The sequence below is a fragment of the Pelophylax lessonae genome (assembly GCF_965119305.1).
Source record: "Pelophylax lessonae genome assembly, chromosome: 4".
Lineage (NCBI taxonomy): Eukaryota > Metazoa > Chordata > Amphibia > Anura > Ranidae > Pelophylax > Pelophylax lessonae.
Window position 1 is genome coordinate 20,936,022 of NC_138771.1, and position 13,596 is coordinate 20,949,617.

Sequence of the window (13,596 nt, forward strand, 5' to 3'; positions counted from 1 at the left end):
AGGCTCCTTAGAGTGTCTGTACTCGCAAAGCTCCTGAAGCACCATCAGCAGCCTTTTCTCTTTGTGATACCAGATCAGATGCATTGTGGAGGCAGTGCCTCTCCCCCAACCTGGCACAATCCTCTGCTAGGAAAGACCAAGGTCCAGGGGAGGACTGGGCCAGGGAAAGGTGGGCAATTCCCCCCCAGGCCACTCTGATGCCCCCTTAAAAGGCTGCACCGCTTCTGCCAAAGACTAAAGGATTCCTGGTAAAAAAAAGTAAAATGTCCCCTCTGCTGACCTTCTGAGTGCGGGATGAAGACAAGGACAGAGCGCAGGCCCTCTCCCTAGCATTGATGGTGTAAACTGTGTCTGAGCAGAGGCCGTTTCCATGCCCCACTGGAGACTCTCTTCCCCCATGCGGCCCTGACCGAGCTGTCCCAGCTTCCCTCAACTGCCCCCTGCTGGCCAGGTCAGGAACTCGGATTTGGCGGTAAGTAGAGAATACCTGGAGCAGAGCGTCAGCCTGGAATGGGGGTCAAGAGGAAGACTGGAAGAGGGAGAGTGGAAGGGGGGCCGAGTCGCTGCACCATGGGCCTCGGGCTTGTGCTTGCCCCCTGGGCCGAAAGTTGCCAGTCTGCCCCTGCCAAGGGCCCATGTGCTCCTAGAATATAAATACAGGCACCCAGCATGCATAGGGGCACCTCCCCTTGTAATTGGCCAGGGCTGTATGAATATTCATGCTGCCATCTGCATGGTTTCTACCTACTATCCAGAACTTTCCATAGTTTCTACGACACAGTGAAACTTCAAGACAGCATGAGCAGCACCAGAGCTTACTGAGCAGACTACACTAGCCGATCACCACTCTCTGTTAAGCAATTACATTTACCTATCTATCTCCCTGTGAAGCAGAGAAACCAAAAACTATTATACACTCCTCCAAGCACCTACCTAGGTGGGTGCTACACATGTGTTGCAAAATACTGCATGGAAACTTTTTTTTTTGTTTATCAAAAAACATTTTAATAAGCAAATGAAGATCTATCACGTTACAAAGCAGATCACATCAAGTGTCTTTCATCATCCCACATTATCATAGGAGTTAAGGTGCAATACAAATATAGTGTGTACAAATGGTGGAATGACAGCTGACCTCCACTAGATCATAGTAGTGTCAGCCAACACTATCCTACAACCCTCCCATAATACCATGGAGTGTAGACAATAAGTTTACTTGTAATTACGTCTAGAGAGTAAATGCCTGGAGCATCAAGTCATCTGGCCCAGATCATTTCACATTTAGCAATACATCCCCTCTGCTAAAATATATAACACTCCAATCTTAGGGTTGCATTCATATGCCGTACCCAAAAGTGATGTATATTTACGCCGGCAGACTTTGCGGGGTTATACCGGGATGATGCCTCTAGATAGAGGCACCATCCCCGTACTGTGGTTTAGAGCGGACGGTCGGCTTTCCGTCGGTAGAGACCGATGCAGCTCGGGAGCCGCTCAAGCTGCACCTTCTGTGACTTTGCCCGGGCCTACCGTCCCACCAGGAGACCCGAGCACCCAGCCGGTGCGTCCGCCGGCTGGATGGAGTCCCGATTTAAGCCGTAAGCGGCTTCGATCTGGTCTCCGATGACGTAACCCGGAGGCGGCGTCCATGACGTCACTTTCCGGGTTACTCTGCTGCAAAAGGCGGCAGATTTAAAAAACGGCTGTATGCAAAAATGCAGTTTTTGGCGTTACATGAAAGTGTAGTGGAGGGGTTTGGGGTCTTTTAGACCCTCGATCCCTCCATAAAGAGTACCTGTCACTGCATATTGGTGTCACAAGGGATGTTTACATTGCTTGTGACAGCAATAACAGTGATCAGATTTTTTATTTTTTTTAAAAACCTGTAATAAAGTTAAAAATAATAATAAAAAAAATAGGAAAAAAAAAATTTTAGCCGCCCCCGTCACCGTTAGCTCGCGCACAAAAGAAAACGTATACGGAAGTTGAGCCGCGAATGAAATCACTGTTCAAACCACACATGTGAGGTATCGCCTCGATCGCCAGAGCGTGAACAATAATTTAAAAAAAAGAGCTACACTCTAACTCTAAACTGGTAACCGTTAAAAATTTTTAAAGCGTCGCCTATTGAGATTTCTATTGACCGTAGTTTGTCGCCATTCCACGGGTGTGCGCAATTTTAAACAGTAACATGTTGGGTATCTATTTACTCGGCGTGACATCATCTTTCACAATATACAAAAAAAATGGGCTAACTTTACTGTTTAGTATTTTTTAAATGCAGTGAAATGTGATTTTTCCAAAAAAATGGCGTTTTAAAGACCGCTGCGCAAATACCGCGTGACAAAAAATATTGCAACGACTGCCATTTTATTCTCCAGAGTCTTTGCTAAAAAAAAAAAATATATATATATATATATATATATATATAATGTTTGGGGGTTCTAAGTAGTTTTCTAGGAAAAAATACTGATTTTAACTTGTAAACAAAAAGTGTCCGAAATAGGCCTGGGGCTTAAGTGGTTAAAGGGGAATCTGAAGATTTCTAGTGTTGTAGAATCAGTTTCCTTACTTAAAATAGGGATCTCATCAAAGCCACCTAATTAGCCTCATCCATATTCAAATCCTCCAAGATGCCCAGAACACAGATTCTGAGATCTAGTGGTTGTATTACCTGGAATATGGAGTTAAGCATGGTAACTACTGATGATCATTGTTTAATATCTGTGCAGTTATGGACATGGCCTAGGCATGTGGATAAGAGTTTAGAGGGCTATAGTGTGCTCTTAGTTTAGTTAGTCCCTGAGACACAATGAGAGGGCTTCGGGTGACTGACTCTAGTACAAATTCCCTTTGTCCTCCCCTCAGGAGGCCCCAATTCTTGTTCCCATTTTGAGGCAGCATTGCAAGAATATTTTTTTACTGCATGGAAATGTACCCGTTTACCCTTTACAATTAGGTCCCTTTTACTAGATGGGCCTAGAACTGCATATTTGCTTTATCTATCACCGCTCTATGGCTCTAAGATGTCTCTTTCCATGTCTGTGCTAAAAATATCACATTATGATAAATCCTTGGAAAGTGGAGCATGTGTTTTTATGTACCTATGTCTTTGTGCCTGTCATAAACTTTCAATGTCCCTTTACAGATCCAAAAGCATTCCCTGATGAGCTGACAATAACTAGAACTCCACAGAACCTCACCATGGAGGTGGGACAGAGTGCAGTAATGGAGTGTTCGGCAGAGGGAAATGGGATGCCAGTTTTTTCTTGGATTCGTCAAGGTAAGCTTTAGATTCTGGGCGCCTGGATTTGCGATTTTCTAAGTGGACCAATGAATAATTGTTTTGCCAACATCCCTTATAAGCTGACTTGTAGGGTTTTTGGTGCCTCAGACCAAAAAAAATGTGTATAAATCCCATCTTAACTTCCCATCTTTACTTGTCCCACTGGTCTGAGGCATCAAAAACCCTACAAATCAGCTTTAGATTCTGGTGAGACTGGTGGTGAGACTGTACAAGTAGGGAGTTGGGTGGTTTCTTGACTTTGTCAAGGTATGCTTCAGATTTTGGGCAGATTGCTTGGTGGCGAGGAATGCACAAAGAGGGATGTTGGGTGTTTTTTTTTGGGCTTTGTCAAAGTAAGCTTAACATTTTTAGCAGATTTCATGGTTATGAGACTGTACAAGCAGGGACATTGGATGCTTTCTTGACTTTGTCAAGGTAAGCTTCAGATTTTGGGCAGCTTGCATGGTGGTGAGGAATGCACAAAGAGGGATGTTGGGTGGTTTTTTTGGCTTTGTCAAAGTAAGCTTAACATTTTTAGCAGATTTCATGGCAGTGAGACTATACAAGTCGGGAAATTGGGTGGTTTCTTAGCTTTGTCAAAGTAAGCTTCGGATCTTGTCCAGCATGCATGGTGGCGAGACTGCAAGAGTCGGGATGTTGGGTGGTTTCTTGGCTTGGTCAAGTAACCTTTAGATCTTGGTCAACTTGCATGGTGGTGGTGTTGTTTGTGTAGCACACCCCACATAGGAGCTGCAGATGAACAGGGATCCCCCACTCCTGCACAGCCAGGCACGCAGACTCTTCACAGGCTCCCAAAAGTTTAAAAACATTCCATAGCTTTGTTTTTGTTTTATTAAGGGGTTAACAACTTGGATGGGGATAGAGAAGTTACGAGATGCCCAATTGACTGTAATGAGAACTTCAGGGACAAACTTCCTATGTACAACTTCTTCAACTTCTTCCTCCTGCACACACTTGCTCTACCTTACTGCTGGTTCACTCCTGAGGGAACTCGACAGACTCCTTGTCAGTTCAGTAGCGGCTCATTACAGACAGGAACTCACAGTTCTTTAAAAGCAGCACAAATAAAGTGAAACAGCGTGTAACCCTTTCTTCTGTTTCCTCTGTGGCCACTGATTCCAGCCCACCTACCTGCAACTGCCTCTTTTACCAGCCCTCCTTGCTGCATCTACACCAGTCCACCTGGTTGACTCTCTGGAGATCTCTCAATTAAAGGTAGAAGACTTAAGCTCACCGCTGTCTTTAAGGGAGACTGGCTACATGTAGCAGTCCCCCCCCCTTTTGTTAGTTCCCACTAGTGTATCCCACTCATTCCCTTCTCCTATCACCTTAATTTATAATAAAAACCACAAACAAACATGCCGGAGTTGTCACTGTCTCAATTGTCACACCTGGGGACTCAGCTCACACGGGCTGGAGAGGATTCCGGTACTAATGGCAGACCCACATCAGGCCACAGGCCTGGAAACCTTGCTACATTTGGGGGCTCGTCCGGGATTTTTCCATTAGTTACTGGGCCGGTTGCCCTTGGCAACAGCACAAGAAAAAGTCCAAAAAATCCCTTTTTGTGTCCGGAACTGCTACATCAGCACTCTCTCCCGGTGAGAGAGTGCTGTATTTGGTGCACGGTGAGAAGGAAATTCGAGCGCCGTTATCTCAGCTCTACTTCTGCCGATACTGCAGTGAACTGCGCTCTTTGGAATGCATCTCTCATGAGTGCACTAAGGAGCCTTTAGGAGTCTAATTTGGTTGGGCGTAGGAAGAAGTGTATGGATGAGATTGGTTTCTCCCTGCCACAGGCTTATCAATACTCTGGGCGTTTTTGACCCTGTGGGGTCTAAACAAGTTGGTAAGAGTACCTTGTGAATCTGTTTGGTGGCGGACTTTCCTGTTTGCACTCCTCCGCTTCGGTGATTTACAGTATGTGGACCTTTTAACTACACTTGGGACTTTTCTCTTTTTTGTCAGCATTTGTTTATATATATGGATTAGCGCGACACCACCTTCTACCATTACTCTGAGGGTGCAGGCGTGGGTTCAATGTGGGCAATGCGGAGAGTTGCAGCTCAGGGCAGAGAAGAGCGAGGGCCGTCCCAAGAAGCTTGCAGTTATGTGGGAGACAGGCCTCACTCAAGAGATGACGGGGAGCAAATCAAAATTCCTCGCGGAGCAGGGAGAGGCATCTTCAGGCTGATGATGGAGATGGAGGCCCTGCCTGCAGTTGGTGGGCTTCCAGTCTGCAGGAGGGGGGTTCAGTCGCAGAGCCCCCTAGGGAGGGGATCCGTGGCCACTCAAACAGTAGAGGCCTGGTCCGAAGCACAGTCGGTCAGGGCCATCACGGAGTCCGCCCCTATAAATATTCCCCAGCCTGTCCAGACAGAAGTTGCCCAGGTGTCTTCCTGCCCCGTCAGCAGTAAGGGTGAGAATTGCCCTGCTCGAGTGGACTCCCCATCCTTCTACATGAAGCATGGCTCTGTGGAAGAAGGTATAGACGACTGGGGGTCCATTGAGGAGACTGAATGGGAATGGGGATCAGAGACTGGAAGCAGCTCCCCAGGTCCCAAAGTTGTTACACCCCTAGACCAGGAAGCCAAGGAGGCAATTGAAAGAAGGGAGCTGGCTCAGAAATTGGGGTTCTGTGAGGCCTATGTCACAAGGGTCCCAGACCTCACCCCACCGGGAAATATTGCTCGGGTCAGGGATCAGAACACTGCCTATGAGGAGATGATCCAAAGAGTGCATACCCCATTTTCTCCACCAGGGAGAGGTAACCGGAAAACCCTCCCCTGTCAAGAATGCAGAGGTGGATGCAAAAGAAAGTTGCCTTGGAGTATGGCTATGACTACCCATATGCTCCAAGGGAGGTCATGCTATTAGTGGAAAAATACAGAGACTGGTGGTGCGATGAACTTTTCTGGGACTATCTCTTTGTCCCTAAGTGGTACCGAGATTCTCCGGAGGAAGGATTGAAGGAGAAATTTAAAAAGGTCAAGGTTCAGTGGTATTATGGACGCTCCATCTACATAGGGTAGAGGTCCGTCGCCCAGATGGCTCCAGACAAGCTTGGTCCATCCGGGTCAAAAATTAAAATGGGGAATATGTTCCAATACCTCATCCAGAGTACTATATCTGAGAGAGAATAAATTCATCCGTATTCATCAGTGACTAGAGGAGGAAGTAGAGACTTAACAAGAACATTTGTGTGGGCGGCTCGCTACCACAACTGACCAAGGAAACCTTTTGTTGAAAATATAATGCTGATTTTGAACTGCATCTGTTGAAATGATATAGACCCCTTGGGCCATCGGGCCAAGGTCTTTGGGAAAGAAAGTCAAGTGTTGCCTTGTTAGACCTTCTTAGGCCATCGGGCCGGGGTCTGTTGTGGATTACAAATGGCTGTGTGGGACTTCATCCACAGACTTTAAAGAAGGAACTGCTACAAAGTTTGGGAATGGTCAAGAACTTTGGTGTGGGGACTGTGGGTCATGATAGACTGTGACCTGCCCTGTTTCCTTACTGAAGTGCTCAAAGAGACAGCAGAGGGCGCTGTGTTTCACTTCATACTAGACTCTGTCTAGATAGTCAGTGTTAGGGGACAAGCTTTTCAAGTTATGAGAGGACCCCGGCATGTCAAGACACTAGATGGCAGAGGCAGTCAAGGAGGGAGAGGAAAGGTCGCCCTTGAAATTTTGAGGAGGGTCTTTCCACTCAACTGTTCAGTGAGTTAGAAGTGTGATGTGATTTCTATGTGATAAGATTGACTAACCTTTGTTTCCTTTTTCTCTATATAGGTGGGACCACCTTAGAGATAGACAGTCAGGATGTTTGCACTGTATTTTTCTTGTTGTTCCCCACCAAATGAGTTTATTTGGTGGGGGGTTGCATTAGTTACCATGCACCTTAAACTGTGTATATACATGTACAGCAGATTGTAAAGATATATTTTTTCACTCTAACCTATTTGTACATTCATTTTTCCCTTTTCCCCTTTCCCAGGTTTGTGGGATACTCCTGATTTTTGGCAGAGTTTTTGATAGGAGGCGGCTGCCTCAGAGTCAGAGGGACCTGACTCATTTGGTGTGGGGTGAGTGTAGCACCCTACAGGTAGGTGCTAGGTAAAGATATAGTGGGCCTTGTCTGCCTAACAGCAGGGCTGTGATTTGTTAGACAGGGTGTCAGGGCTTCCAGATGTACCTGCTGAGGGGAGAAATATCCCCACTGGCTCCTGTGAGAGGCTTCTCATAGGGCAGTGTGGGAAGGCCAATCAGGGGACATATTCCAGCTTGTAACTACCCCAGAAGGCAGATTAGGCTGCAAAGGATTCTGGGAGTGGGTATACGTTTGGGGGAAGTGCGTGACAGGTGCGTCTTTGGCGGGAGCAGAGTCCCAGGAAGGAGAGTGCGGCTGTCTCTCCTCCTGTCTGAGGAAGGTGGATGTCTTAGGTTGTCGCCTGAGAGTCCAGAGAGTGCTGAGCTGAGCTGAGGGGGATCCAGTGTGCCGAGAGCCTGCGGAGAGAGAGAGAGGTCCAGTCCCAGGAATGCCTACACAGGCCATGAATACTAAGGATTGCCCCTGGGGGTCTGCCTAGAGTCAGAGGGGACCACTCCGGAAGAGGTTCGGGGATCCAAGGTCAGCTAGCTGTAAAGGGGGTACCTAGGTTGAGGACCCTGAAGTGTAAAGGGGGTCCATAGTCAGTGGACCTTGAAGAGTTCAAGGAGCAAAGGGGGCACCCGCAGTCTGGGCCCTGAATTGTATTGCGTGTGCCAGTTACAGTGTTAGCTATTTGGAGTTCTACAAAATACTACCTCAAGCTGTACCAGTCGGGGGAAAAGTATTCAAAAACTTACACAGTGAAGCAGTGTCAGGAGTTCTACAGTTCTCAGTCTTGGATCTACTGGACTATAGGTCGGGGATTCAACACTTCATCTGTTTTACGGAGTGTTCTCAGAGTCAGTGAGCGTTGGCTGGCGCTGGCTAGCGTCAAGGAAGCGCCAACAGGCATTTTTCCAGGATCAAAGTCCCAATTGTAATTTAGTACAAGCCGAAAGGAGTATCCCACTCATCCCCTTAATTTATAATAAAAAACCACAAACAAAGATGCCGGAGTTGTCACTGTCTCAATTGTCACACCTGTGGACTCAGCTCACACGGGCTGGAGAGGATTCCGATTCTAATGGCAGACCCACATCTGACCACAGGCCTGGAAACCTTGCCACATAAGTTTCAGATTCTAGCCTGTGTGCTAGATGGTGAGCCTGCACAAGTAGGGATATTAGGTGGTTTTCTGGCTTTGTCAAGGTATGCTTCAGATTCTGGCCATAGTAGTGAGACTGTACAAATAGGATTGTGACGTAGTTCCTTGGCTTTGTTGAGGGAAACTTAAGATTCTGACTAGCTTGCATAGTAGTTAAACTCTTCGAGTAGAGACATTAGGTAGTTTCTTGGCTTTGTCAAGGTAAGTTTCAGATTCTGGGCAATGATCTGAGACTGCACACATAGGGGTGTTGGACTGAGAGGGGTACGGACTGCAACTAGTGGTAGCTGTGTATCAAGTTATTTTGGTTAAAGTAGAACTATGGGTAAAACTTTTTTTTAAATTTTGGATAGAGTAATAGAGGGTTAACCCCTGTGAGATTTTTTTCACCATCTGCATTTCCCTTCACTTCCTGTCCCAAAACCAAACAGGAAGTGAGAGGAAATCCCTGCAAATTAACCTCCCTGGCGGTATGATTCTGTCAGGAATTCTGTACCAAAAGCGGTACAATTCTTTTTATGGAAATTTGGCGTTATGTATTATAGGCCTACAATTCTTAGTAATTACTGACTTAAACCTGACCAAAACAAGACTCTAGTAGACATCCCAGATGTGATAAATTTGAAACACAAACGCATGAATTATAATCGAATCAATAATATAATTTTATTATATAATATATATAATAAAATTATATTATTGATTAGATTATAATTCATGCGTTATATATTATATATATATGTGTGTATATATATATATATATATATATATATATATATATATATATATATGTGTGTGTATATATATATATATATATATATATATATATATATATATATATAACGCATGAATTATAATCAAATCAATAATATAATTTTATATATATATATATATATATATATGTATATAGGTATATATATATATGTGTGTGTGTGTGCATATATATATATATACACATATATATATATATATATATATATATATATATATATATATATATATATATATATGCATATATATATATATATATATATATATATATGCATATATATATATATATATATATATATATATATATATATATATATATATATGCATATATATATATATATATATACATATATATGCATATATATATATATATATATATATATATATACATATATATGCATATATATATATATATATATATATATATATATATATATATATATATATATATATGCATATAATATATATAATATAAAATGTGTAATGTGTTTGTGTTTTGTGCAACTTTTTTTTTTTTTTTTTGAATTTCCCTCCCTAGTTCCGCTCCCATGCAGCATTGCTGCTGCAGGGAATGGAACTAGGAAGTGATCAGAGCGACGGAGACCGACGGAGAGCGGTGGGGATCTCGGCTGGCGGTCACAGCAATGAGAGATCATCGCTGGATCGCCAGGAGAAGGTAAGAGAACACCGCTGCGCTCTCTGCACATCTACCCTGAGCGTGACTCGGGGTTACCGCTCCTGGTATGAAAAATCCACCCCAAGTCACGCTCGGGGTTACCGCCAGGGAGGTTAAGGTTACTCCTTGGGGACCCCCAGGTTACCAGAACTAGTGTCCCCATTATTCGATGTCCCCTCTATTACTTTTCTGGGGATAACCCAAAAATTTGGGATTTTCTTTTACTTTCACTTTCAATGATAATTGTAAACAGGACAACATACAGAGGGTGAATCTCCCTAACGGGGGCACAGGCAGCAATAAAAGCTGACAAGCATTCTAATCCCTCTTCTCTCTATCCAAAACTAAAAAAAAAAAAAGTTTTGCCTTTAATTATACTTTAACCGGTTGCTGACCGCGGCACGACTATATACTGCGGCGGTCAGCCCCGGCCAGGCAGAGTGACGTAGGGGTACGTAGCTCGCCTGTCACTGACTTGTGAGCCAATTGCGGACAGGCGCACGCCCGCCGAGGCACGTGCCCACCCCGGCTCGTTCACTGACAAGTCAGTGCGTGTGACCGGCGGACCTTATGTAAACAAGCCGCCTGTCATTCTCCTTGGTGTAAAAATGAAGATCAGACGGTTCTACTATGTAGGACCGTTGATCTCTGTTTTTACACCAATAGCCATGTCCCTTTACAGTTAGAATCACGCCCCTAGGACACACCTAACCCCTCCCTTTCCAATACAGTTAACCCCTTCCCTGCCAATGTCATTTTTGCAGTAACAGTACATATGTATAGCACTGATTACTGCAGTAATGTCACTGGTAAACCCAAAAGTGTCAAAAATGTCAGTCAAGGGTCCGATCTGTCCGCCACAATGTCGCAGTCCCGCAAAAAAAATCGCCGCCATTACGCGTTAAAAAAAAAAACACCAAAAATGACAAAAATCTTTCCCTTTGTTAGTAAACGCGATAACTTTTGCGCAAACCAATCAAAATACGCTTTTTGCGATTTTTTTTTTTTACCAAACATATGTAGCATAAAACAAATTGGCCGAAAATGTTAAAAATTTGATTTTTACATTTTTTTGGGGGAATTTCATATAAAAAAAATGTGAAAATATTGTTATTTTTGCAAAATTGTCGCTCTTTTTTTGTTTATAGCGCATGATCAAAAAATCGCACAGGTGATCAAATACCACCAAAAGAAAGCTCTGTTTGTGGGAAAAAAAGGACGTCAAATTCGTTTAGGTACAGCGTCGCACGACCGCGCAATTGTCCGTTAAAGTCACGCAGTAAAAAATCGCAAAAAAAAAACCCCTGGTCTTTTAGCAGCCAAATCCTCCGGGGCTTAAGTGGTTAAGCATTATAAATGTCACCTGACTTGATTTTTTGAACCAGCAACTTGTGATTGGTTAATTCACAATTTACTTTACAGCTTTGAAGTAGACTATGCTTGAAATTTAAATATTTGTCTGCAGTTAAGGCTGATTACATGATCTAGCCTGCTCTGATCTAACTTTTTTTCTGTTCTGCAGATGGCAATCCACTCTCCTCAGATATCGTCCTACTTGGAGAGAGTAACCTCCTGATCAAGCACATTCAGGCCCACCATGCTGGAGTTTATGTGTGCAGAGCCAGCTATCCGCACAGTCAGCATTTTGTTACCACTTCAGCCCAGCTACAAGTTCTAGGTGAGAGGAAATGGGGGGAGAGACACTTTACCTGGATGCAGATCTCCTGGTAGGTTCATAAGAACTTAGGCATGGTTCACACCTAGAAATTGCCAATTACACCACTACAGGGTGGTACTGTGGGTATATAAGTGGTAGGAACAAGTGCCAATCCATGATTACAGTATATGTACAAGGAATGGGAAATATAGTCTTTTAGGCACAAATACTAAAAAAATATAAATTTTATTAATAACAAATCACATAATAGGAACAACACAGAGAAATTCTTGAACCACTTAAGGACCAGGCCTATTTCTGACACTTGTTTACAAGTTAGAATCCGTATTTTTTTGCTAGACAATTACTTAGAACCTCCAAACATTATACAGTGCCTTGCGAAAGTATTCGGCCCCCTTGAACTTTGCGACCTTTTGCCACATTTCAGGCTTCAAACATAAAGATATAAAAACTGTAATTTTTTTGTGAAGAATCAACAACAAGTGGGACACAATCATGAAGAGGAACGAAATTTATTGGATATTTCAAACTTTTTAACAAATAAAAAACTGAAAAATTGGGCATGCAAAATTATTCAGCCCCCTTAAGTTAATACTTTGTAGCGCCACCTTTTGCTGCAATTACAGCTGTAAGTCGCTTGGGGTATGTCTCTATCAGTTTTGCACATCGAGAGACTGAAAATTTTGCCCATTCCTCCTTGCAAAACAGCTCGAGCTCAGTGAGGTTGGAAGAGGTTGCCAAAAAGTTTGATTTTGGTTTCATCTGACCAGAGCCCCTTCTTCCACATGTTTGGTGTCTCCCAGGTGGCTTGTGGCAAACTTTAAACGACACTTTTTATGGATATCTTTAAGAAATGGCTTTCTTCTTGCCACTCTTCCATAAAGGCCAGATTTGTGCAGTATACGACTGATTGTTGTCCTATGGACAGAGTCTCCCACCTCAGCTGTAGATCTCTGCAGTTCATCCAGAGTGATCATGGGCCTCTTGGCTGCATCTCTGATCAGTCTTCTCCTTGTATGAGCTGAAAGTTTAGAGGGACGGCCAGGTCTTCGTAGATTTGCAGTGGTCTGATACTCCTTCCATTTCAATATTATCGCTTGCACAGTGCTCCTTGGGATGTTTAAAGCTTGGGAAATCTTTTTGTATCCAAATCCGGCTTTAAACTTCTCCACAACAGTATCTCGGACCTGCCTGGTGTGTTCCTTGTTCTTCATGATGCTCTCTGCGCTTTAAACGGACCTCTGAGACTATCACAGTGCAGGTGCATTTATACGGAGACTTAATTACACACAGGTGGATTCTATTTATCATCATTAGTCATTTAGGTCAACATTGGATCATTCAGAGATCCTCACTGAACTTCTAGAGAGAGTTTGCTGCAATGAAAGTAAAGGGGCTGAAAAATTTTGCACGCCCAATTTTTCAGTTTTTTATTTGTTAACAAAGTTTGAAATATCCAATAAATTTCGTTCCACTTCATGATTGTGTCCCACTTGTTGTTGATTCTTCACAAAAAATTACAGTTTTATATCTTTATGTTTGAAGCCTGAAATGTGGCAAAAGGTCGCAAAGTTCAAGGGGGCCAAACAGTGCCATCTTAAGAGCATGAAAGGGCCCCCGGGCAATGCAGTGTACTGGGGCCACCCCCTACACAATCGCCGGCGATAAAAAAATTAAAATTATCAATAAGGTGATATTTATTGGTACAGCAGTGCCAGGCTAATGACAGCTTCCAAGTTGGATGGCTGGGTCCGGTGAACACACACACGGACGGGAGTCAGACTCAACTGTTCTGTGTGTGCCTGTTCCCGTGGAGGCTGACAGGCATTTCTGCAGTTGTGGGCTCCCCGTCCATGGCCCAAGTGGCCTAAACAGCAGCGCAGGGCTGACCTGCTAAATTCGCCGGTGGG

The 13,596-nt window shown here is 43.8% G+C and overlaps 1 protein-coding gene across 1 annotated transcript in view; it reads left to right on the plus strand.

The window, feature by feature from the left end:
* Nucleotides 1-13,596, plus strand: part of IGDCC4 (immunoglobulin superfamily DCC subclass member 4) — a 245,416-nt gene that overhangs the window by 155,682 nt on the left and 76,138 nt on the right. Inside the window, exons 5-6 of the mRNA XM_082255108.1 lie at nt 3,149-3,283; nt 11,531-11,686. Coding sequence (XP_082111234.1) covers nt 3,149-3,283; nt 11,531-11,686 — 291 coding nt within the window. The remainder of the gene's footprint in view (nt 1-3,148; nt 3,284-11,530; nt 11,687-13,596) is intronic.